General features: G+C 26.0%; 2 protein-coding genes across 4 annotated transcripts; one reads left to right on the top strand and one right to left on the bottom strand.

The window, feature by feature from the left end:
- The first annotated feature begins 1,448 nt into the window (after nucleotides 1-1,448).
- Hdc (histidine decarboxylase) lies at nucleotides 1,449-16,721 on the top strand. The gene is made up of 16 exons (XM_074237619.1): nucleotides 1,449-1,680; nucleotides 3,420-3,452; nucleotides 7,851-8,137; nucleotides 8,235-8,489; nucleotides 8,900-9,043; nucleotides 9,996-10,062; nucleotides 10,137-10,299; nucleotides 11,589-11,659; nucleotides 12,920-12,939; nucleotides 13,026-13,124; nucleotides 13,214-13,434; nucleotides 13,515-13,624; nucleotides 13,713-13,883; nucleotides 14,017-14,093; nucleotides 15,796-15,922; nucleotides 16,333-16,721. The coding sequence occupies exons 2-16, from the start codon at nucleotides 3,425-3,427 to the stop codon at nucleotides 16,581-16,583; spliced, it is 2,091 nt and encodes a 696-aa protein (XP_074093720.1). The 5' UTR covers nucleotides 1,449-1,680; nucleotides 3,420-3,424; the 3' UTR covers nucleotides 16,584-16,721.
- A 4,003-nt stretch (nucleotides 16,722-20,724) lies between these two features.
- Qvr (glycosylphosphatidylinositol-anchored protein quiver) lies at nucleotides 20,725-27,424 on the bottom strand. Of its 3 annotated transcripts, XM_074237631.1 has the most exons (7): nucleotides 27,142-27,424; nucleotides 26,886-26,996; nucleotides 26,532-26,805; nucleotides 24,983-25,095; nucleotides 24,554-24,601; nucleotides 23,736-23,882; nucleotides 20,725-21,066 (listed from the first exon to the last, which is right to left on the bottom strand). In XM_074237631.1, exons 4-7 carry the CDS (start codon nucleotides 25,005-25,007, stop codon nucleotides 20,852-20,854), a joined length of 435 nt encoding a protein of 144 aa, XP_074093732.1. In that variant the 5' UTR covers nucleotides 25,008-25,095; nucleotides 26,532-26,805; nucleotides 26,886-26,996; nucleotides 27,142-27,424; the 3' UTR covers nucleotides 20,725-20,851. The 3 variants fall into 3 exon arrangements, with proteins under 3 accessions (XP_074093732.1, XP_074093737.1, XP_074093746.1); XM_074237636.1 differs by lacking the exon at nucleotides 24,983-25,095; XM_074237645.1 differs by lacking the exons at nucleotides 24,983-25,095; nucleotides 26,532-26,805; nucleotides 26,886-26,996; nucleotides 27,142-27,424 and adding an exon at nucleotides 24,835-24,897.
- Between the last annotated feature and the right edge of the window lie 435 nt (nucleotides 27,425-27,859).

Here is a 27,859-nt window from a genome sequence, read left to right on the forward strand (position 1 = left end):
CATAGTGCCCCGAAGCTTCAAATTCTTTGTTTTTGCAAAAATCACCATTATGAGCAATTTTTCGATTTTTATTCATTTTTTCAGTGTAAAATATTTTTTTTTCTCAAAAATCTTGATTTTTTTTATAAAATAGATTAATTTTTAAGAAATAAAAAAAAAATTTCCATTTTCTGTGTGTGTGTGTGTGTGTGTGTGTGTGTGTGTGTGTGTGTGTGTGAACTTTTTCTAACTATTGAACGACTTGACCGATCGAAACTTGGTTTGCGTCTTATGAGGCCGAAGTGGCATTAAGTGTTATACTCACGGCGCCGGAGTAGGGAGCGTGTAAAGTAAATGTAGACGGGAACATTTCACCAAGAGTGGGAGAAACGCCCAGAAGCCTCAGAGGGTTAAGAAAAAAATCCTATTGAAAAAGATTTTATGTAAATTTGAATCAATTCGCCTTCGTAGATTTTGAGAAATTTCAATAACTAAATGTTTATTTTAATAAATTTTCAACTGCTGCGTTGATTAATTCCAGAATCTGATCAGCTTTTAATCTAAGAAAACAACGTCGATCGCCATAAATCACATCAAAATCGGTTAAATTGTTCGGGAGATATCCAATTCAAAGTATTAAAAAAAAAATATTTTTCTAACAACGAGATTTTCGACCTCGAACATTTTTAAGCTCGAAACTTTGTAATTGGAAATTTGTCGAAAATTTTGAACTCGAATATAGCCGGAAGTTCTGCGGATGGCCTATATTGGAGTCAATCACTTTTGAGGTTTTTAAAAAAAAGTTTTTACTTTTCGACGGATTAAAGATACTGACTCTTCTGTCAAAAATTTGAACTCGATAAAGATTTTTGAGATCGAAAAGTTCTAAAGTCAAAATTTGAGATTCTGATCAGCAATTCAAAGATGATGTAAAATTTCAAAATATTGTAAATTTTTTTGAGTATCGTTAATTTTTGGAACTAGTAACCAACATCTAAAACTTTTTTCATTTCCTTATGATTCCTCATAATTTGCAATCGAATTCAAATATTAATATAAAAAAAAAAGTATTGTCTTAATGAATCTTGAGAAAGTGTTCAAATTATTAATAGAATGCTTAAAAAAAAAAATTGTTTTTAATTCAAATGACAGTTTGATAAATATAATACATTTATTTCTGGTTTAATGACGCAAATGGATCTATTCTTCTGAGTGATTGCGATTAAACAAAGATCCCTAAGATGTATTTTAAGAAAAGGAGACAAAGGAAAAGACAACCCGAGAAAATGATGTTTATATGAAAAACCATTGTCACAAAACACACTAAGAACCAACTGATTTGTTCCAATTCAATCGTATCTATATTATCTATTCTCGTCAACTTATATAAAGCAATCCGTACTAACTTTGTCTGGAGAAAAAATTTAGAACTAAAGAAAGAGTGAGAAACAATGATAAGAAAAAAAAAAATACTAAGAACTGTGATCCCCAAAGGATCGTAAAATGTTCCTGGGATACATTTCTTCGGAGTGGCGCTTGCGCAATGTACTGTACTTATATCCTCTGGGATCCTTATATAAATACCGCCACTTGTTGAGCAATGTTCATACCTTCACAACACCGTAGGTATCATTTATAATCACCGTCCAACATTCGAACGTCCATTTATCGAAAAACTCGAAATTTATTCTTCTGACTAAGGTTAGTATTAATATCCATCAATTTATTTTTAATCAACTTTTAAATAAACATCATTATTCTCTCACATCATTTATTTCATTTCCATCTACAGTTTTTTTTTTTTTTTTTTTTTTTTTTTATTATTATAATAATCTTTTATAAACTTAATAAGTGCAATATGATAAATTCTTTCGATAAATATTTCTAAGTTTTTTAATTATCAGTTCACACAAAAAATAAGATTTTACATTTTTATTAAATTTTTTCTCTTTTAATTTCTTTCTTTTTTTTTTTTCAACTTTTATTTCTGTTTAACAAGTGAATTTTCAATGACAGTAGGAAAATTTCTCGCAGCTCATTTGGATTCTGAAAGCTCAGGGGGAAATGAGAAAAGTCGGAAGTGCCGGACGTCCAAGCTTTTAATAATATTGACTGTCTTTTATTCATTTAAGCTCAATCGCGATCGTCGCGTAAAATGTTTTTTTTTTTTTTTTATCTTTACATGTTCCTTTTAAATAGGCTTTAAACATTTATATATTTAAACTTAAATGTCATAATCCGTTGGGCTTATTTATTCAGTGTTGTATATATATATATATATATATATATATATATATATATATATATATATATATATATATATATATATGTTTGGCACTTTATCATGAAATATTTTTAAATTCATTATTTTCATTGAACACAGTCATTGTTGTTTTGATAGGCCGTAATCTATAGATATACTAAGGTATATAAATTTTGTTTAGTGGTGTTCCTTGTTCACGAAATGTACTTAGCAAAGTTGTTGCCTACATCAACCTACATTTTGATGCAATTCCCTAATTTTATATGTGATCGTTACATCCAGTACGATTATATCTTTTTTATCTTCAAATTCAATAATAATAAAGTTTTTTCTTTACGAAATTATGTAATAGATTGCAAAGCGATCAGCTGTTAAATCGGATAGGTAAAAAGTAAGGCACGATTATCGGCATTTTTATGACTTCATTTTTTACTTCATTGATTGCATCTATAAATATTTTTTAAATAATTGCATTAACTTTAAATACAATTTGAAATTTTTAATTTCTAATTATAACTTTAATTTTTCAATTAGAAGGATACAAGAAATGTTTATTAAATTTTCTAATTCATAATTCAAGCCTTGATTTTTTTAAATAATTATATCAATACTTTCAAATTTTAATTGCTAAAATAAGCGTGGGTAAGCAAATGATTTTCTTTTAAAATTAGAACGAACACAAATTTATATTTATAAGACATTTTAAAATGTAGATTAAAGTGAGCCTTGTGACAGTAGCCTAATAAGCTTGGACAAATGACAGGGTGGATCGATGATGAAACCGTAGAAAATCATTGACTCACGAAAGCCTTGGTGATTGTTCTTTCGATCATTCTTGCTACTGATATTCGCTTACTCCTAACATTTATCTAGCTTAATTGCTCAATTGATACCCGTTGGAATATTCATAGATATTTGTTGTTTTTTAACGCTAGTGTTTATCGATAAAAAGGCGCGGCAACAGCCGCAATAAAATTATTAAGTACATGCGGATAAAACGATCAGATCGTAATTTCAAAATTTGGGTATTGTGAGGCAAGTAGAATAAGTTTGAAAGAACTTTACAGTTTTTAATTGTAAGTTACAAAAAATATATATTATTATTTCTATAATTTGATATTTTTCTTTGGTTGAAGTAAAAAGTGATACCTCCAATTCAACTGATTTCCATTTACAGCTACCATGAACCTTGAAGAATATCGCCAACATGGTAAGTTTTTTTTTTATTTTAATGTTTACTATAATTGAGGAGTTGATTTTCAAAAGGGTACCTTTTCATGTTTTAAAAGAACAGTTTTTTGATCTTTTAAATATTAAGTACTTCGAGAATTACAAAGATTTCTGAATGAAAATCGAATTATAGCTTTATAACCAATAGCACTTTATATCTAAATAAAAAAAGTTCAATAAAAATATTTATAATTGAAGATAACCAGTTTTTTGTTACGATTAATCACAAATGAAAAGATACCCTTTTGAAACTCAACTCCTCAATTTTTCAATAGAAGTATTTTTCTAATTTTGTGGTTCCAATAGTTTAACGTTTTATCATTAAAAAAATTGATAAAATGAAAAATTTAATTCTGACAATTTCGAATCAATTTTTTGGTACATCGTAATTAATCTTAAAAAAAAAAAAACACATTTTAAATTTGTATACGAAGTTGGTAAAATTTTTCATTGCAAAAGGTTTCATCGTCGAAAAAATTTGAGATTAATTAGCATCACTCTTAAAAATAGGTAATAATTTCAAAATCAGTCAGTTGTAGTTTATATGTTACAGATTTTATAATACTATTTATTTTATTTTGTATTTTATAATTAATCAGATTAATCAGATAAATACGATTAGAATATTTTTATTATTATATATTTTGTATCAAATGACGTGTAGTTCATTTAATTCGTTTCGAATGTAATAATAATAATAACAATAATAATATTATTTATTTTAATAATATGAATATGAATCTAAGCTCTTTATTATCAATTATTATGAAACATCATATATTGGTTAAGGAATTAGTCTACTGTGTCACTTTTTAAAATCCCTTTCCATAAATGTGGCTCACGAGAATGTATTTATTATGCCCAACAACTTTTAGATCAATATTTATAATGAGAATTAAAAAAAAATTCGTAAAACTGAAAATAAGTTTTTTTCTCAGCGCATACAATATACTAATCTCACACAAGACATACATTTAGTCTTTAATATTAAAGAAATAGGTAGTTCTATAAAAATAAATAATATATTTATACATAAAAAAAATTTCGGTTATTGTTAAAAAAAAAAAAAAAAAAGAGTTTGTGTTAGAAAATTTCAAGAAAATAATTGTATTGAATTTAACGCGTAAAAACATTAAATCAATACGCCAAAATATATCTAGTGTCTAAAATAAACATTTTTCAAAATAACTTTTTTGGTCTAATGAAGAAAAAAATTTATTGTATAAATCCGTTTTTCGTTTAAATCGCTTCTTTTATATTTGCTCTAAATAATATCATAATAATATATTTCAATTATTCTCTTCGAATAAGTATGTTATTTGAAACAATCAATTTAAAGAAGATATATAAATGTTAGATAAATGGGTATGCAATAAAACAGTGATAAAGTAAATTTTACGGACACAGAGATTGTCTTACCGTAAACTTTATGAGATTCAACCTAGCTTCTCTATACATCTATTTCTATTTTTTCTTCTGTGCCTGTGGTAATAAAAAAATCCAATAAGGATTTTTGTATGTGCATTAAATCAATAGTGTTATTTTAAAATAACTAAATCCTTTTTAACAATTCACACAAAGGAATGTGATATCGATTTTAAATTTTTTACTCAAAACATGTAAATAATACCGTATATATGTTTAATGTTAACATGAATAAAAAAAAAAATTGGTTAGAACAACTTAGAGAAAAAGTGTTCATCACGGAATTTTAAAAATACTCTATTTAGCTTTTAATTGCTATCTAGCTCCAGTTTTACCGATAAAACTAGTTTTATATTGTATTAAAACTATTTTTTATACGTTTGAGCAATTTTAAGTCATAAAATTATTTTTCATATCCCAACATTTGATTTGGGTAAAATGATGAAACTACTGTAATACGTTTTTTTAGTAACATATCAAAGCAATATATTTTTCTGTAATATTTTTGTGATAAAAAAATTAGTAAAATAATTGACTATAGAGGTCATTCCTGCAACTTCACGCTAATTTTAAATGTCAAGTACTTTAAATTTCACTCATCACAACGTTTTTGAACTTTTCGAGCTCAAAAATATGGTTATACAGATGTTCTAAGCTCAGCAAATGCTCCATGATGGAATTGTTATCCGCTGTTTAGCTCTTTCAGCTCAAAAATCAAGTTTGTATTCAGTAAATTTAGTGCGGCTAAGAGAGCTTTACCAAAATTCTCAGAAAAACATGCGATCTAATGAAGAATTAAAATATCATCTTAATTAAATTAATTTAAACTTGCAACCTTGCAGTCACTATATGACTGCCGTGACTTGTAAATTATAAATAAATAAATTTTGCTTTATTAAATAAATATATTTTTGTTAAATTGTACAGTACTTTTTTAACTATTGACGTTTTTAAAGATACAAGCTCATCCTGGTGTTACACCCATCAAGAGCTTTCATTTGAGTACCCACATTCATTTTGATATATTTTTCATATACACATATATATATGTAGAGTTGTAAAAATAGACTGTAACTTATTTTTTTTAGCTTTATGATCACTGTAGAGATTTCACTTTTGTAACCAAGGGTTTAGGGTATCGTAAATTATAAGATTTAAGTAAGTACGTCGAACATGCTGTTTGCAGATGTTTTGACAGATAGGTAAGATTGTTGTAAGTAAAATTGTGAGAGTGAATTTTAAAAGTATTTTGGAAATGCGTGGGAACTTTAAGTTTAAGTTAGTTTTGCGCATTGTAAAAGTATGACTGAGTGGGATGAGAGGCCCAAGTAGTAGGTAGAGTAATTAAGAAAAAGGACTTGAGAAGATAGTCCTGAAGAACTATTCATTGTAGACAGACCTCTGTATTCTTTCCTAATAAACACAACACTTAAATTACCTGACCTGTGATATCCTTTTTAGATATTAACAACATCAATATCCTATCCAGTATTTCTGATACTACATATAAATATATGAAAAAATGATGTGGGTACTTAAATAAAAGGTCTTGATGAGTGTAGCATCGGGATGAGCTTATATCTTTAAAAATGTCAATAGTTCACAAAATTCAAGGTCATTTTTTAATTATGTATCTAGTGATAGAGCATTTTGGAATTCAGCTTAAATACATATCATCATAAATTGACTATTGGTGGGAGTGATATGAAACCTTGAAAATTCACAACTCCAAGTCAAGACTTTTCCAACGATACCAAATTTAACCATTAAAACCCATTTTATCATATAAATACACTGGCCACAAAATTTTGCGTATTCTCTTAATAATAAAAATTAAAGAATCACGTTTTTTTTTTTTTATTTTTTCAAAAGTAAATATCTCACTAGTAGTTAACTCTTTACATTAGAAATGTCCTAAGAAAAAATTTCAAAGTTATATGTATACGCTGAAAAATTTATGATAATGAATGCCAATAATTCATTTTTAATGATTATCATTTGCAATAATAATTTAAATGTTACTCTCTTGTATGTTATTGGTTAAAATCTTGCATAATAATTATTACCATCACGATAATAATGATGACCATCACGATAGTAATATTACCATTATGGTAGTACTGGTAATCATCATGAATTTAAAAACTTCAATAGCATTTTCAAATAGATTTTTAGGTAAATTTCTGTAGAAATTTGCCTGATACAGAGGTACTCATGTTCATATAATATAACCGGGATTGTCAACACGACTTCGGGCCAATTCAGTCCATTAATCCTGTTCCAAAATTTTGCGTGTTTGAGAAACTTTATCGTTCTCATTAAAATCAAAATTTTACAAGACTTATCAAAATAACTTCAAAACTACAATTAATAACTAAATTCTGACAATTGAATTTTCATATTATAACAAAAATACGAAAAATTTACGTGAGTACTCAAATGACAGGTATCTATGATTGTAACATCAGAATGAGCTTATGTCTTTAAAAATGTCAATAATTAAGAAATGGCATTGTTTCTTGTCAAGTAATGATATTTTTCAAGATTTAATTGTTTGACAACGATTTCTCTTGAACAAAAAAACTGATTTTGATGTGGTTTGTGGCAATTAATGATGTTTTTTGAGGCAAAGAGCTGATGAGATTTTTGAATCAATCGATATATTACTTATAATTTAATTTTTTAAATTTCTAAAAATCTATTCAACCGAAGTGATTCAAATTCACATAAAATCTAATGGCAATAAGAATCTTTTGAATGCCGTAAACCGCGTTTTAATCGGTCAAGCTGTTCAAAAGTTATGATAAGTTTACACACATAGTCAGAATAACTTCTTAGAATCTAAAAATTTGGAAATGTGTCAATTTAAATTAATTCAGGCTCAAGTAAAAAAATTCAATAATACGTTTTAAAACAATTAATAAATTTCAATTTTTTTATTTCGATAAACAAGGCAAAGAAATGGTGGATTACATAGCTAATTACCTTGAAACAATTCGGACAAGAAGAGTGTATCCAGCTGTGTCACCTGGATATTTGAGGAATATTTTACCAATATCTGCACCAGTCAATGGTGAACCATGGGAGAATATTTTTCAGGATATTGAAAAATGTATCATGCCAGGTGTAACTCATTGGCAAAGTCCTCATATGCATGCATATTTTCCGGCACTTAATTGCCCAGCTAGTTTATTAGCGGATATGTTAGCCGATGCTATCAATTGTCTTGGATTCACTTGGGTAACTAATTTTTCTTTATTTTATTTTTTAAATTTATTTATTTATTTTTTTAATGGTGGTAATAATAATAATCATATTTACTAATATTTAATTGAAGGCATCAAGTCCAGTTTGTACAGAGTTAGAGACAGTCGTAATGAATTGGCTTGGAGAAATGATTGGATTACCTGAAGAATTTTTACATTGTCCGGAAGGATCTGGCGGTGGAGTAATACAAACAACTGCTTCTGAATCAACATTAATTTGTCTTTTAGCTGCTAGATCACGAGCTTTACGTGCTATACAAGAAAATGAACCTGATAAATCACCAGGAGAAATTAATTCCCATCTTGTTGCTTATTGTTCTGATCAAGTAATTATGAATTTTATTGAATTTATTTATTCGGTATTGTCATCAAAACTATTACTTTTGCACGGCTGAGGCAAAAGCTTACGTTTTACTTTCATCCGAAGGTCGAAAAATTAGTTTCATCATTTTTTAAATGCATTGATCACGAATAATTGGACGGTGATTAGCAACAATGTTTTCACAAAAATTTTTTAAAGTAAATTTTCACTAAACAAACATTTCTTAACTCGAATATTCTGTTAGAACAATTCCGAAAAAAACATTGTCGAAAATTTTATTGCTTATCACCGACCAATTGATTACAGTATATTTTTCATTTATTGAACTGAGTGTTTAAATTATCCAATAAATCGTCTAAATAAACAATATAGATTTATCAAATCTTGATTTTATTGTTAATTATTTGATTATAGGCTCACTCCAGTGTAGAAAAAGCCGGACTAATTGGACTAGTACAAATGAGGTACATCGAATCAGATGATAAATTGAGCATGCGGGGAGACATGTTGATGGAAGCAATCATCCGGGATCGTGAAGCTGGATTAGTACCATTCTTCGTAAGATAATCATTTTTTTATTGTACATTTACAGTATGAAATACTGATCTTAAGTTTTATACTTTGAATTGTTTTACGCCCATCGAATTTTTCAAAATCATTTAGAACAAGGAAAAATTTTTAAATTTGAAGCAGATTATTGATAGTAGTTATTATGATTGTTTATGTCTCATGCAATAAAATCAACAGTTTATATTTTAATTTAGTAAATTTTTTATAAAAAAACTTTTTCATCATCTGAACTTTTTTTAAGTTCAATTCTTTACTTAAATTTTACAAATAATTGGTGTACTCAAAATTTAAAAAATCTATATAAGTAATGCATTTTTAATTATATTTAAAACTATGTCTAATAACTCTCCTATTTTTCAAAACTAATCTTCTCTTTTTCATAAAAAAATTTATATAAATTCAACTATTCATAAATTTCATCTTTTGTTACGAGAAAAATTCGATACCATGTTATGTTAAAAATCAAAGAAGATTAATTAAAAAAAGATCAATATTTCATTCATATTTTAAACCTTCGTTTGTAAGCTTATAAATTTATAAAGTTTGTAAGCTTAAACAATTTATATATAAATATATATAATTATATATAAATATTTTTTCTCGGGAGATCAAAAAGTATAAGAAATAAGAATTTGATTTGAAAAATGAAATAAAAATAAAATATCTTTCTGAAAATAAAAAAGACAAGGATTATAATGTTACGAAACAGACAATCTGCTTATAAGCTTTCTTGACTACTGGGTATCTTATTATTTTCGCTTCATTTATAGATATCTGATGTTTTAAGACTGACAAATTAACTCCTACGGGAAGTCTTATTTCATTTTATATTTTTGTTATAATAACTCAAATCATATTTAGTATTTGTATCTATAAAAATAGATCAAATCATATCATAATTTAAACTTAAAGTTTTAAAAGAAGGAAATTATTTTTCCAGGTATGTGCAACTCTTGGAACAACTGGTGCTTGTTCTTTTGACAACCTTAGTGAAATAGGACCAATCTGTAAAAAGTTTTTCTTAGAATATCAACTGAGATTAAATTACATTAATCTGATTATTATTTACTTTAAATTGAAGGTGAAAAAAATTGTATATGGTTACATATCGATGCTGCGTATGCAGGAAGTGCTTTTGTTTGTCCTGAGTTTCGAGGATGGTTACGAGGTGTAGAATTCGCTGATTCTATAGCATTTAATCCAAGTAAATGGCTCATGGTCCATTTTGACTGTACAGCTATGTGGTGAGATACACTATCTCTTTTTCATATTATTTTCAATATATATTAACTGAATGCTTCATTGAATTATATTTATGAGAATGTTGAAAAAAAAAAAAAAAAAAAAAAAAACAACTTTTTCTTTTTTTTTTTATAGAATCCAACAATTGAAAGTCTACCGAAAAGTAAAAATCTTAATAATAATTATTAATAAGAAAAAAATTTGATTATTTTGTTTATATTAGTGAGATACTTAAAATTCTTAATAAATAATATGTTTAAATGCTGACATTATAGGAACGGCAAATTTTAGGAATTTTCTACCTCAAATTTTTTGTAGAGCGTACTATTCCCTTCCGAATCCATCATTTCAAAGTTTTTTGTGACGAATCGCCGTAGAAATTCAAAAATACAAAAAAATCTTTGCCTTTGTTATTTAAGGACGTTCATCAACAAGAAAAAGACAGCAATAGGTGATGGCTATTGGTTTCTTTCTCACGCACTTGTGCTGCCTCTCTTTACAGACTATCGCTCACTTATTTCCACTCACGTAAAATATCGAAAGTCACAAACTTCAAACATTTTTTGTAATAAAATGAATACCGCTCGTTTATGTTATTTTTGATAAACAATACTTGTTATAGCTTCAATTAAATATTTTCAGTTTTTCAAAAAAATACTAAAAAAAGTTCGATTGTTTTTCAATAAAATGTTCGTTTGAACGTCGGTCAGCATAGAGTTTGTACGTAAAATATACAAACTTTAAATGCTAATATTTCAAAATTTAGTGCCGCAAGGACTATTTAAAAAAATTCCTGCGTATTAAGAATACTTATGAGTATAAGTACTCAATATTTCAAAAAATTTTAAGGAAACAGTTTTTTCACGGAACGTTCTTAAATGAAAAACAGAAAAACGGATGTTACAAGAACCTTAATATTAAGAGCTCGGATTAGGACCCAACATTTTTTTTAGATATATTTTTGATTTTTAGACACCATCGAAAGGAAAACGAATTTTTTTTTTTAACATCTGAATATTTATAGATTTTGTGTTAGGATAAATTCTACGCTTTATTGTATTACAAGCCATTTTTATGACCACGTAAATCAATTCATAAGTTTCTGAGTTAGACTACCTCCGGGTCATCCTCATTTTCCTTTTATCATCTCATTTCCAATATAAAAACATTCAAAAAATTATCTGATTTTCAATTTATAGTTTTTAATTATAAATGGTATTTTTCTAATATTTTTTTCAAATATTTCAAAGTAAAATTGTTTTGATAAAAATAATTAAATGATATTTTTCAGGGTCAAGAATAGTCAAGCACTTCACAGGACTTTCAACGTTGATCCGTTATATTTAAAACATGAAAATTCTGGTAAGATTTATGAAAATGAATTTTTTTTATTGAAAAAGTGTTATATCAGAATATTTCTAAAATTTTATTTGAGACCTTGGTCTTTCTCCTATCTGGATTACTTTTTTGACATCTCAATTTTGTCGAATAATAAACTTAAGATTTTTCTATACTATTCCTCATTATATTCATATTCATTCCATCAATTCCGTAATGCATTTTAATAGAGAACTAATTAAACTTCCATAGCTACAACTGAATTTTCGCCGACAAAAAAATAGATATGACCTACATTTCAATCATTACCGATCAAAATAAATTATATAGTCACGAAAAAAAAAAATTTTCTTCGTTATAAGGTTAAGACCCAGTTATTGACACTGACCTAGTTACTGACACTTGCAATTTTATTTTAATTAAAAAAAAATCAACTCTAATAAATTAATAAATATGATTTTTGAGTATAAATAAAAATTTTAAGGTAATTGGTTTTTTGAGAACATTTTATTTTTTTAATCAGAATAAAACTGCACACAGAAAAAAAAATGAACTTGAATCCAGTAAATAATTTTGAAAAATTACATGTTTTTGGTTTGAGTTAAAAAATTCTTAAACTACGAAATTTTTCTTGGTTTAAGTGAATTTAACTTGTTTCAAGAATTTTTCTCTTGATTGAAGTTCATCTTTTTTCAGTGCAGGTGTCAATAACTGGGTCTTTTATTTTACTCTACCAATTCTAAATATACCTCAGTAATTTATTAATAAAATGTAAAAATTAATCAATTTAATCCTTAATAATTAACAAAATACTCGTTCTGTCACTGAAAAATGAGGAGTCAAACTTCACATTATTTATGAAAAATCATTGTTGCAGTATGGCAATGTGTATTATTTTTAACTTAGTCATTTTGAAATGGGTTTATATGAAACAAAAAACCAATCTAATAAATAAATTGGTGTTAAAATGTTTAAAACTGGTAACACGAACATTTCAATAAGCAATGTTTAATTTTATAAGACAGATGAAAATTTTATGAAGTAATTATTACACGAAGAAGATAAAATCAACCAAAAAAAAAAATTATTGAGGAGGATCAAAATAGTTTCGAGTGAAATATAATTTTTTTAGCGAAGATAATTTGCTTGTCTTAATAAATTTTAACCTCAGCCAATATATTTTTGTTTACTATCTTGCATAAACAAAAATTCTATTGATTACATTCATTTTCTCTAGCTCAAGTTAGAAATTCTATAGTAATAATTTAAAATGATATTTTTTAGGACTTGCAATTGATTACATGGTAAAAAATTTTTTATCCTCTTAGAGAAAAATAAGAATGGAATGTTCATAATTATAACTGTAAAAAAAAAATTGATTATTTTGTAGCATTGGCAAATACCGCTGTCGAAGAGATTTCGAGCTCTAAAACTTTGGTTTGTGATCAGAAATTATGGAATAACTGGATTGCAGAAGCATATTCGTGAAGTATGAACGAATAACCATTAATTGATAAGAATTATAAAAATGAAAAAAAATTAAATTAAAATGAATTTTTTTAATTTTAAATAATTCAGGGTGTTCGTTTAGCTCAAAAATTTGAGGCTCTCGTTTTGGGGGATTCGAGATTCGAAATTCCAGCAGTAAGACATCTTGGTATGGTTGTATTTCGTCTTCGTGGAGAGAATTCATTGACAGAGAGACTTCTTAAAAAAATGAATAGCAATGGCAGAGTTCACTGTGTTCCAGCATCATTGCATGGAAAATATGTTATACGTTTTACTGTTACTTCAACAAAGTATATAATTATTCCTTATCTTACTCATAAATACAACAAATTTTATGTTATTTAATTAAAAAGCATTATTTCTCCTAAAGTACAACCAATGAAGACATTTTGCGTGATTGGGCTGAAATAAAATCAACGGCTTCTGAAATTTTGTCAACAGCTACTGTTTCACCAGCTAGAGTTAAAGTTTCTCTTGCAGGTAATTGAATTATTCATTACCGGTTGTTTATTTGATTCAATGATAATCTGAAACTAAATAATGATTTGATTATTTATTATTATCATAGAAACACGTCAGAAAAACGAGAACTTTGGATCAAGTTTATTGCTCGCTAATTCGCCAATGTCACCAAAAATAGTTAATGGAAGTTTCGCAGCAATATATGACACAGCTGACGTATTCAATGATTGTATGAAGGCATTTGGACAACTGCGCTTAGAACCACGTGACAGCCCAGGTAAGCGCATCCGAAAAATCAAAGGCATGCACTTCTAATCTTCTTTTGTGATTATTTGTAAATTAATATTTTATGCATCAATGTTAATTGAATACTATAATTGAAGAAATTTATTTTAATGTAACATTTTTAGCAATGCGACGTCGCATTCGAGGTATTTTAATGTCAGGTAAACAATTTTCGTTAGATTCACGAATGGACTTGGTTCAGGTTCGTAAAATAAAAGTTCAATAAATAAAAAATTGCATACCTCAAATATTCGGGCAGTAACTATAATAATTTACTTTTAAAAAATATTATTTCTGTTTATCTAAAAATTTCAAATTAACAAATAATAATTAAATTATATCATCAAGCTGAGTTTTCAATCTTTCTTCCATCTAAGTTCGTCAAAGTACATTTTTAAAAAACAGGTGAACTCCCAAGTCGAACTTTAAATAGTAGATTCAGCGTATTGAACGTTCAGATCATAGGTTGAGCGTATTAGACGTTGAAAACGTAGGATCAACGTATTGAACGTTAAAATCGTTATTTGAACGTAATGGACATTAAAAACGTATATGTTGAACGTATCCAACGTATTGTAAATGTGAAGAAAACCAATAATGGGTGAAAATAAGTAATATTAAAACTACTTAAATAACTACACATGCTAGAAACCTGAATAGACAAAAAAACATTTTTTTTTTTTTTTTCAGTTCTGTTAGGGAGATTTTACATTTTTAGCTTAAATTTACCATTTTTTTGACGGAAATGGTTTATCGAAATTTTTTACCCTGTGAGTAATTTCCAAAATTATTTAAAATTTTATGAAATATAATTCATACGATTTTATACCAAAAATGACCTCATAAATCTGTATATAAAATAATAACTTTTTATATAATTTTATAAAATTTTGTACCCCTAGATTTTTTACAAAAAAAAATTATAATTTTTAACTTGCTGCTAAGAAAATTAAAAATGTGTAGTTATTCGAGTAGTTCTAATGTTACTATTTTCACCCATTATTGGTTCTTTTCACATTTATAATACGTTGGGTACGTTCAACATATGTTTTTAACGTCTAATGCGCTCAACCAACGATTTGAATATTCAATATGTTGAATTTACGATTTAAATTTCGACTCGGGCTATTAAAATAGCTATTATAATTTAACAAAATGAGGCATATACATTTAAAGTTAATTTAATATTATTTACGTGACATCTAACATTGATTGACAAATTTTGACATCATAATATCAGTTTTACTGTAGTATTTTAGAATTTAGTTTTTTGCGTGTGAGAAAAATTATAATAAAGTTAAAAAGACTCTTATATGTAACATAATTATGTTAAGTCTATTTCTACCTTGAACATTGGAACATCTTTTATTCGTATTATTTATTATATATCTGTCACTGTAATTATTATTCTTACTCTTTTTTATAACACTGATGAGTTTCGAACAGTTATTGAAAGAAAACGATTTTCATCTCAATTTTTTAGCTGAATGGTTTTAAAATATTATAAGCATTTATCATATACCTTATTTTTGTATAATATTATCGGTAGGTTCTCTATGATGACGCGCGTTGATCATGTTATTTTTCGAACTGTGCGTTACTCCTGATTTCGCTAGTATGTTGAAATTTTTCGAATTGTGCGTTATACAGCTAGTTATTTATTAACCTTCAGAAAATTAGCATTGCCGTCGCTTGATATTTTTTTCGTCACATCTTTGCTGTAAAAAATAAATACAAAATGATCTCGTAGATGTTTCTAAAAATTATGATTCAGCACCGGCAATTTACTGATATCTTCCTTAATTTTGTAACAAATTGTTCAATATTTGATTCTGACATTTGAGGTGTGCAGAATTGTAAATTAAAGAAAAAATTATATAATATTCAGATTTTTATTGTTTTAGGGATATGCATCTTGTGGACGTCCTTTATCTGAACCTTGTACGACATTACCTTTAATGAAAGAAGATGAAGATTATAACGGAAAAAATGATTCGAATATCAGTATTGACAAAACTGACAAATCTATTGGTAAGAATGTTTCATCAAACAGCAATACTATACAAGAGTGAATTTAAATAATAAGTATTTTAAAAATAATATCAAATGTGTAACACTCAATCTTTCCAATAAAAATCACAGTTAACTACGTTACCATTCAATTAATTGATTATTCGCGTTGACTTGATCAATAACTCTCATATTAATTGTTGAATTTAATTATAGAAATAAATGGTATATAATTATAAAATAGATAATAATAAAAAATGATTAATGAGGAAAGATTGTACACAATTGATTGATCAACAATAAATTGTTAATATTTCTTGTGTGTAAACTGACTAATGATGATAATAATAATAATAGTAATAATGAAATAAATAAGAGTAAATTAATAATAGTTTAATGAAAACTTTAAAAAATAAATTGAATAATTTAAGGCATCTATTACGATAACACGACATTGAAATCAAATTCAGACGATTCGATTGGCGTGAATAATCATCAGGTGAGTTTTCAAACGAACGCTGAGAATACTATGATGAGTTTTGAGATCAATGAGTTATTCGTGGGAAAAACAATTACAAAGAGCGAAACCATTGGTGGAATAAGTGGTTTAATCAATACTACATTCACAATTCAATCACAATCTGATGAAACAATGAATAATAAGGATTTAAAAAAGAAATAGAAAAATACATTCATCAATAATAAAGTTTATTTTGTCGAAAGAAAAAGAAATTAAATTAATTGTAAAAAAAATTTAATCATTTAACATTAAACAAAAAAAATGGTAATGTAAAATTAAGTATACAATAAAATTTTCTTCAGTTGATTTATTTTATTTTATTTCTTATTCCAGACAATAATAGAACTGATAAATAATTGTTGCAATACATCCATTTATTCGAATATATAATTTATAACTTTAATATAATTGATGATATGACATGACAGATCACTACAGTTAATTTAATTATTATCCTTTGAAATTGCATTTATAATTTAGATTATAAATTAAAAATTAATTTATAGCATTAATAATTGCACTCATACATTATTTTAACTTGAATGTACGACCTTATATACTAATGATATCATTTTTTTTTTTCAATGGCAAAATATGACAACATTTTTAATAAATTGTAATACTCTTGACATATCACGTGAAAGCGCTTTTCAATGTTATAAATCTATGATATAATTTTTTGTTTTACAATAAATATGCAACTTATCCACAATATTGCTAATTCATTGCAAAACAATCGCTTCTTAAAATATATTTAAAATTTACGTCGTCACAGACTTCGATGGTTCTTTTTTTTTTTGTTTTCAACAAAATACTAGGTACGAATTTAATACAATAGTTACAAAGCTTCGTACAGAGATAAATAAAAACATTGATAATTACGACATTTAAATTTGAAACACAGAAAATTTTTCCAAAATAAACTCTTCTTAACAATTTTAAAAATTAGCCTACTATTAACATAATAATAAATATACTTAAAAATATTTAACAGCATTATAGATATACCCTCTTGTCTATTCTATCCTATATAGAATTGTTAACTGATAGTATTGAACCTGATGATTATAAATTATAGCTTTACTAGTTACACAAATGTTATGTTTAACATAAGATTGTGATTAATTGATACTGATCACTTTTATTAGATCAAATTTATTAGAACAAGCGATAGTTCGGATAGTGGGTCCACCTTATTTTTAACTATAAAATATCAAAAAATAAACATTTTCAAATTTTTTTTCATTATTCCATTTTACAGATTTATTGAATCAATTATTAATTTAGTCAAAAATACATTTTTCAAGTAACTTTAAAGTTTTCAAATTTTAAAAAATTTTGTCTACCGAAAATCACTAATAAAATGTCCACATGAATTTGGCGATTTCGAGTTAATTTTTTGGTACTCTACGTGTAAAAACAAACAATCGAAAATAAAAAATTTTTTCAAAAATGTCAATTATAAAGTTTACGAAAAAAATATGTAATTGCAAAAAAAGATTTCTAATATTTTTATCAGTCAAAATATTGTGAACTTTACTTCCGAACAATTACCAAACAAATTGTTACAATAAAATGACTTTATTGTTGAAATGAAGTTGATCATATAAATAAATAAATTTACAAATTTTACCAGAATTTAAAGAATAAATTTGAGTAGTGTCTGAATATTTGAACAAAGATTCATTAGTTGCTATTGAAATAATGGTATAAGTATGTAAATGTGAACATTAAAGTGCGCCGAATGTGTTGACACTGAATGTGAGTGCAACATAAAGATTATATGGTACATTGATAATTTAAAGATTAAAAAAAAGATATCGTATATCGTGTTTGGAATGCTTATCTGCAATGTTGATTATGTTGTTGTAATTGTTTTTGTTGCTATTAAATAATCGTTCGTCAATATACAATACTAATAACAATAATAATGATTATTCAATAATGTTGTTAAACATAGATAATGTTGATATATAGCTACAGCCAATAACAGCCAATATAATATGTTACGCATTTTTTACTTTTATGACTCAATTATCATTCTCCTCACATGGCACGTGGATGTAATTCAACTGTGAGACCAAAAACTATACATAAATAATAACAAAATCATAAAGAAATAACAAATAAACAAAATAATTTTTTTTTTATCAAATTATTTGTTTATTTTTCACGTGAATGTTATAATTTAGATCAAAACTCTAAGGCACTTTTATCTCACGTGATGTAAAATTTATGATAGTTTTATTTTTGCTTAAATAGTTATGAGAAACGTGATAATTTTACATTTAAAATATAAAAATCAAGTGTTGAATATTACAAAAAAAATTAACACATTTAAAAAAACATTAATAAATTAAACACGAGAATTTTAACGAGCATAGTCAATGGCCTCACAGATGCGCGTGCGAAAATGAACAAATGACCCGACACGAGCCGCATGGCTTGCCAAAAAAACCTCACGAATCAAATAATTATCTTCTCAAAACGTGTAAAATTCGTTTGGCAAAAGGCTTTTTGGGAAAGCCTTTCTGTGAGGACATGCGCGTTCAGCTTACGCTTATTTTTTGCTACTTCTATAAAATCACAATAAATTAACAATATGGTACATTAGATTGTATAATAAAAAAAATTTTTTTTTTCACTTATGCATTATTAGCTTGGTTGAGTGGAAGTAGAAAAAAATAGAAAGCTGAAGGCCCACGCAGTGCGTTGTTTTAATTATTTTTTGACAAAAAGTATACTTTTGGAGCGGAAGGTGGGGTTTTATACTGTTTACTCAAATTTCGTTTTGATTTTAGCGTTTTCATTAATAACAATAGCGATTTAAGACTTCGCATTGATTATGAATATGAGAAAAAAAAAATTTCTTAAAATCATCGGAAATTTCGTCTCGAGTCCAAAAAAAATTAGTTATTTCGAGAAATAATTTCGAATAAACAGCATTTATTAAAGATAGTGGAAGAAATATTTACAAAATTATACATAGGAAAAATCAACCGTGCATCGGGCATTGCTTTTCAATGGCAAATAAAAGAAAAAAGTAATTTAATTTCGGATATATAACGAAGCTAAGTGTTGCAGTAAATTTTGTAACTTAAAATTAATCATGCTTAGTAATTTTTAATGTGATTTAATAATTAGACGAAAATCTTAACAATAATAATAAAAAAAAAATAAAAATCAAGACACCTTAAGTTAAAAACTTTTAAAGAGTCAAAAAAAGCTGCAAGAATGAAAAAGTTAACTTGATTCAAGAAAAAAATTTTGAACGAAAAAAATCATTTTGAAGGGTTTGATCATCTTTATACTATTAGAAATGTTTTTGAGCCATGTTAAATTTACTGAAATCAGAAAAATTTCTCAAGGCAAGAACTTGTTTTCTTGATTTAAGATAATCAAAATTTTAAAGTTATTTTCTCAGTTCATGATTTTTCTTGTGAACCAAGTTCATTTTTTTTAATCAGTGTGGAGAAATAAAATATGCTGAGTCGTATTAACAAAAAAAAGATAGTTGACGTTCAAATAATGTTTCATACACCTGTACCATTTGTTTATACATTAAAAGATTTTCAATTTCTCATTCCAACTTAATACTTATTTCATCTAGACTTATTTATACTATCTACATACAATTTAATTTATAAAATCCAACTAGAAATTAATATTATTAATTATTCAGTTGGTTGTAGTAATATTTAAATGTAATTGTAATTTTAGTTTTAATATTTAAATATTTAAAATTTGATAAGGTCTACTCGACTAAAATTATTTCCAGTTGGAATTTTATTGTAACACAGCTAATTGGTGAACATGCTGTAAACACGCTGTGAAAGACGCTATCTATGCGTACTATAGTTTATTGTTTTTTGTTCGATAGTAAATCGAAGGAGTTAGAACAGAGAAAAAGTCAAGAGTATATATATGCGAATACTACTCCTAAAATAGTGTGAAAGAAATCAATAAAATAAATAAGTTATAAAAATTTATTATTTTCTAATAGCTATGATATTTTTGTTACCGAATTTTTAAAACGTTATTGAAGATTTAATAAAAAAAAAGTAATATTTTATCAGATAGATGAGATCCCTATGCTAAGCACGAATTAAAATTTAAGAAATATCTATTAAAACAGCCACTTTTCATACTTCTTTAATATTACAAATTCTTAAACTACTTAGTTATTAATTTTGAAAAATATTAATTAATGAGTTAAATATTTAGCTATAGAATTTTTTATGACTTACGTTAAAAAAAGTTACGACGAATGATAGTAAAAATTTATAAAAAAATTTAGAACGGCTTTTACTAATTTCACGCTTAAATAATTAAGTGTATTTTAAAACTTTTTAGGGCCTCTACAGGAGATAAGAACAAAGAATGTAATGTAAATACAGTGGTGATAATCACAGCGACCTACTAAGCAAGCCTTAGCTCCTGACGAGCGAACTAAGGATTAGGAATAAAGTAGATAGGATCAGGAGAGTTTTATTTGAGCTTGAGGAATGAGCTACCCTATTGCACATATCTTCCTCACAGAAGCACATGTGACCAGTGCCGGTACTTTCCATCATGCACACGTGGTCCACCATGAATAAGTTTATTTGCAATTGTGAAGTGCATGTCCTTCGAACACTCTCGTATGCTGAAAAACAAATTTATACCTTAGTTTAATTATTTATATGTAAGCACTATAGGTTATCATCGGAAATAATTAGAGGAGCGAAGTCTTTACGTTAATGATAATTTCATATTTTTTGGTACACTTTAAAAAAAAAAAAAACCAAAAAATATCTAGACATGATCTTGAATATAATTATTTATGTTCATGTATAAATATGTCATCAACTATTATTAAAAAAAAAGATTTGTATTTCTTCCTTTTAGTGTGTGTACACAGAAAAAAAAATTTACTTGAATCAAGTAAAAATTTTTGAAGAATTTCATCTTCTTGATTTAAATAGAAAAATTCTTAAACTAAGAAATTTTTCTTGGTTCAAGTAAATTTTACTTGATTCAAGAATTTTTTGTCTTGATCCAAGACAATAGAAACTCTTCAAAATTATTTAATTGGTATAAGAATTTTTTTGTTGATTAAAATTAATGTTTTTTTTTTGTGTATGTCTTTCCAATTAGTCAAATCTTATAGTATGCAATATCATTTGTTTAATGCTCAAAGTTTTTTAAATAATAAATATTTATCAATGTGCAAAGTACATTTCTTTCGTAGAAATATAGATAGGTCATGGGATATACTATGTCAAATCGAAGAATTGATGGAATCAACTATTTTCAATCTAGATTAATTTCAGTCATAATTTCTCTTTTGTCATAAAACAAAGTCCTGGCAAAAGAAAAAAATTAAAAATATTGATTTCAAAAAATATTTAAAATTCGAAATTTTATTATTTTTCAAGCTTTTCAAGTCTATTTTTCGAATAGCTCTAAAACTATTATGGTAACAGAAATGTACCTAAATCTATTTGGAAAAAAATATGTGGAGCTACAGAAGAAAAATAGATTCGAAAAATGGTAAAGGAAATTTGTAAAACTTTGAAATTCAAAAAATCGTAATAATCGAAAGTCAATATTCATTTTTTGCTCAAGTTTTTTTTTTGTATAATGCTTTCAACTGATCTTAAAATATTCTGAAATTTACAGAAACATGTTATTCTATTGACTTTTTCAAGATATACATTTTTAATGGGGCACACCTGGTGTGAAATTTTTTAAAATATTTTTCATATTTTAAATTTTAAATCGTTATCTCAAATAGTTTTTGGGTTAAAGTCATTTAAAGAGTAACCGCTCGGCAGTTAGATAGTTGCATTAGCTACAGAAAAATGCGTTTTTCTCAAAACAGCATTTTTCGAATTTGCTGCAGTGATTACTCGGACACAAATGTTCCGATCACTATCCAATTTTTTCTGCATGTTCTGTATATAGTTCTCCATACAATGACATACCATTTTTTTGATTTGATCAAAAATCGAATTTTGGCAGGCCAAAAACGACCAAAATTTTGGGTAAAATTCAACTTTTTTTTAAAAAACGCCGCCATTATGTCAATTTTTGATATTTTTTTGTCGGCCTTCAGTCATTGTACGGATAATATCTTCTAGTTTAACGAAAAAAATTTTTTTTTTAGTTTCATCTATGGAGAAGGCCGGAATCACTGCAGCACTGGAGGGCCTTTTTTTTAGCACCGTCGGAGATGGCGTGTAACTCGAAAAATGTTTCATTTTTTTCTCCAAAAATTTTACTGTGTATTCTTAAAATATGTATAAATATACTTTTAAAATTTTAAAACAATTGATACAGTAATTTTTTTTAATCTCCAAAAATCGCCCTTTTTTTAGGCTGTTACACTAGGTGTGCCTCTTAAGTTTTGATAAGAAAAAATAGTTTTTTTACAGCTTCTAAATGAAGTAAAAGAAAAGCAAATTTTTAGTTTTATAATTTTTTAACAATAAAAAATCTAATTTATGACATTTAAATATAAAATAAAATTATTTATTTTTGTAATTATTATTTACAAATGGTAATAGATCAAATGCTGCACAATATCACAGTGAATTTAAAGGTAATGTTTCAAGAAAATTCTTTTCTGCACAAGAACATTCGAATTATTCCACCAAAAAAAAATTATTTTCAATAGATCATCAATGTTTAATTACGTCCAGTTACCTACTTATTATCTGGTTATACCTTTTTATCAAATAGTCGAAGTCCGTTATTATCAAAACTGATCTACATTAATGTACTGACTACTGACAAACCTATATAAATCATTTATAATAAATTAAACTAGAATTTGAATTTGCGCGCGTAAGCGCGCGCATGAATTTAGGATTTGCATATATTTTTATGCTTTGATATATTTGACCAATCACTTTACGAATAGTTTGCTTACATGATATATTTTCATATTTTTCATCTAAATTATAAAAGTGGACTAGAATTTAAATTTGCGCGCGCAAGCGCGCGCCTCATATTTGTTGTCATGATATATTTATGTGTCGTTTATGTATATTATATTCACTTTCAACCAATCATAATGAGAATAGTTATTTTCAACCAATCATATCACGAATAAATTGGTTTTACATACATTTCATCTCTATTTTAATATTAAAGATTTAAACGGAACTAAATTATTGACTATAACAATTTTACTGAATGCCTGTTATATTCAAATCTGAATTATAACCATTTAATTTTGTATATATTTTCTTTTCTAAATACTACTTTTCATTATTAATTAGTTTTTTAGTTATCAATCCACAATAAAATTCATATAATTAAGTAACTCACGTGATTTTGCATTGCGGACCATTTTAACACAACACCCATTACATGTCATGAGTGGTGGTTGATCTCTTGGAAGCGCAGTGTAATTGAAAGGATCCTTGCATCTAAGATCTGTCCATGAATCACATTCGTAACAGTAAACTGAGCGTGCTATTGATTATAAGATATTTAATTAATAAAGTTTTGCAATACTTTTTATAAATTATTTTAATTATACATTAACACCTTATCTTAGAACTATCAATTAAAAAATCAACCTTCGTGTCATAAATGTAACTTAAAGGGAAATGAGTTCTTAATTAAATCTTAATTAAACTTAGCATTTCTAAATATTTTTCATTTATCACAATCTCCGCGCAAAAAGATAAATAAATATGCACTGATAAAAAAATTGACTTGACTCAAGAGCCATACTCTTGAACCAAGAATACTATTTTGAAGAAAATGATTTTCTTGAGTCAAGAGAATAAATTATTCTTGGTCTAAGAAAATTTTCTTGTTTCAAGAATTTATTCTCTTGACTTTTATTTAAAATATTTCTTTTGCAGGTAAAGAATTTTATTTCTACTAGTTATCAAGTAAATTAAGATTAAAAATCTTTGCGCTATACATGTGAGTATTATCTATGCTAATGAATATTGAAAAAAATTGATTGCTTAATTAATTCAATTAAATTGATAAACACCTAAACTAATTATTCTATATTAAAACCTCTATAACTAGCTAATTAGATACATAATTAAAAGCTTATCAGTAAATTGACAATTCCCTTGACATAATAAAGTTGAAGCACATATTTTGCATTGATCTAAATCACTTACTTTGGCATTCAGCATGACAGACGTTGGCAACAGCTAGCATTATTGCCACTGAAAAAAATATATAAATATTCGATTAAAAGTTTGTTTTATTAAAATTATTATCACATACATTATCCGTGTAGATATCAACAGTTATTGAAAAAAAAAACTAAAATTATTTGTACCTACAATTATATGTACATATCTAATTACTATTTTCTAATTTTTCTACAAAGATTTTTAGGAGCAATCAATCAGTAACAATTGTCTGATGTTTATTTTTATTTCCTTTACCAACTTACCCCTTTGGAGAATGCACCAGTGGTAAGCTTATCTTATATTTTGTTAATTATTGTTAGAAGCTTAAAGACTAGATTAATTTAACTCTCTGTTTAAAAAAGTACTTTAAATCTATTAAATAATTTAGTTAATAATATTTAATCAACAAACCTGCTATAAAGTAGTCGGGTTCCATTGTTGGCACCAGTCTATGTCAATTTCAATGCAGTAAAACATGCGCGCAAAATCATGTGTTTATTTAATTTTTGCCACGTGATTTTGACCTGAGGAAATAGGATTATCAAGACTTTATTTATAAAATAATCTTATTACAAATAAATTGAGATATATGATGAAATAATAATATAAATAATTATAATAATTCAATAAAAAATAGATATAAATAAAAAGGACAGAACTGAAAGAGTGTAAGCGGTAAATAAAAAGGATTTTTTGTCACTCATTAAAAGAATAAAAAAAAAATTTTTTTTCGACTTTGAAAACTTTTTTGTGACTTAACATTCTTTTTCTTTATCCTATCTTTAATCATGATTTAGTTTCAATAAACGATTTTCTAACTTGCACACGAAAATGATCAAAAATTTCAATAGTAGATTAATATTTTAAAATTCTAAAGAAACCATATTGATAGCATTATTTTCTTATTCAAATAACTTAATACAAGAAATGAATGAACAAAAGAATTTTTTCAAAAATTGCTTACTATAAGGTGTAATTATTCATTTGAATTAAAGTTATAACTTTTATATTATTTAAATATTTAATATACTGCGTTTCAACGTTACGAACCAAATTTAATCATCTTAACCCAAGTTTTTTTTAGTAAATACATAATGTATATGTGTTGAATATAAATAATTGTGAAATTACAACAATAAACATCTATTGCCACGAAAATTTAGACGAAAAAAGAAGCATAGTTATCAAAAAACAATTATAAATGATTGGAAGATAAACAAAGTATCACGAAGTTATTAATTCATGACGTTTCGAATGTTTATAAATCGTCTTTTTCAGTTTCACAACAGTTGTGACCACAATTAAAAAAATAATGTATAATTAGATAAAGACATTAATTATTATTATTATTATTATTATTATTATTATTATTATTATTATTATTATTGAATGTTTACAACTAGTTTAACGTCACAAGGTTAAAACAAAAAATTCTTGAAAACAGAAAAAAATTTGTTTTCAAATTAGATGCGGACACAATTCTATAATGATTAGTTTCTAGAAAATTTTTGGATATCTAAAGATTTAAAATTTCAGAAACTGCAATAAATACATTAACAAATAATTAAGAAAGAAAATTGAAAAAAAAAAAAACAACAAAAAATTAAGATAAAAAATTTTAAAAAACAATATAAAATTTTGCATAAAAATCAACAATTGTTTTATCGTATAGTTCAGAAAAAACATACGCTATTATTAATTTCTAAAATGAGATTTTTTTGTCACATTTCAAATTTAAAAATGTCAAAAAGTTGCATCAATTCGTTTATGTTTTATATAAAATATTATTAACAAAAGATAAAAAATAAATTAATATGAAATATTTCGAAACCAAAGCATCGCCTGTTAGCTGAAAAAAAAATTTAGTGCATCTATCAAAATAGAATAGTCCATTTAAACCAACAAAAATTTTAACGAAATAAAAACATAATTCTATCACAAAAATATTTGAGTTAAATACCTTGTTGAATGGTATTAATCTAAGATGATGTGAAAATTGAATCAAAGGTCATTTTCTTCAAAACAGATTTACATAACAAGTATCCGTAAATTCACAGTCGTTCTTGTGCCCTCTTTAATACGTTTATCAAAAACGTAAAATAATATGATTATAGTTTAACTTTTAAGAGAATATATAATTTTTTTCGATGCAGCATCAGAACATCAACTATACTAAGTATTGTCGTTACACAATCCATCTTTTTTTTTTTTATTTTTTTTTTTATTTAGCACATCTGCAATAGTAAACATGATTTTTAACTCATAAATACCGTATCCATTTGTTTTCTTAAAAAACTAGAAAATGATAACGCACCCTCTTATTTGAGCAAAACATTTGGCTACTTTTATGAACTTTCAATTAAAATCATGTCATAATACTGTATTCATAGTTGAAAATAAATCCGATTGTTTAGTTGAAACAATTCTATTTAATTGTAATATTTATCAATCCATTGAATATAAAGTTCACATGAAAATAAAAAAGAAATGTTAGTTTTAATATAATTAAAATTTTTTTCAATAGATGGTTATTGAAAAAATAAAATTTTTATTCAAAAAATTCAACATACACAAAATAATACAAATTAATAATAACAATAATTATAGTAATGTAATTTAATTTTTTGTTTAATAAAAAATATTGACAAATAAAACCAAAGATAAATATAAATAATTCTTGAACTATGTATTTTTCCGGGTGTTAATAATAAACAAAAAAATGATAGATTCTATACAAATTCCTGGTGACGAACTATTTAAATTGGCCATAAAAAATTCAAAGATTTTTTGAAGTTTATAACAACACCCACGTGAATGATTGTAAAGGCTTAAGCCGAGTCCACTTTCTGCACTAATTTTGCGGATACTAATATTGTGTGAGGAACGTGAGTGGCGCTAGTGAAGATCTTTCAAAGCTCATCAGAGAGCTTTACGCGATTGCGCATTCCGAAAATATTCTTTCCACAACCTTAGAAGATCAATATTATAAAGTTTACTGCAGCAATTCCATAAAACCTATATAATAGAGCAAGCTATAATTACACAGCAAGAAATATATGAGAATGATTTCAAGATATGACGGAGTCACTTTTTTCATAACGTCTTAGAAGCGGTAGAGTGAAAATCTTCATTATATGCATGATAATCATTGCTAAAATTATGGGTATCATTTCCATACAATATTGTGATAGTTTCTCATACATTATGCATTGATGATGACCCCATAATTCATAGTAATCGTTCAAAATTTTTAAAAATCAGAATTTTTCGAAAGTTTATGATGTTGTT

The sequence above is a fragment of the Cotesia typhae genome, unplaced genomic scaffold, assembly GCF_013202065.1.
Source record: "Cotesia typhae breed Kobodo isofemale line unplaced genomic scaffold, CoteBio_Ctyphae contig_11, whole genome shotgun sequence".
Taxonomy (NCBI): domain Eukaryota; kingdom Metazoa; phylum Arthropoda; class Insecta; order Hymenoptera; family Braconidae; genus Cotesia; species Cotesia typhae.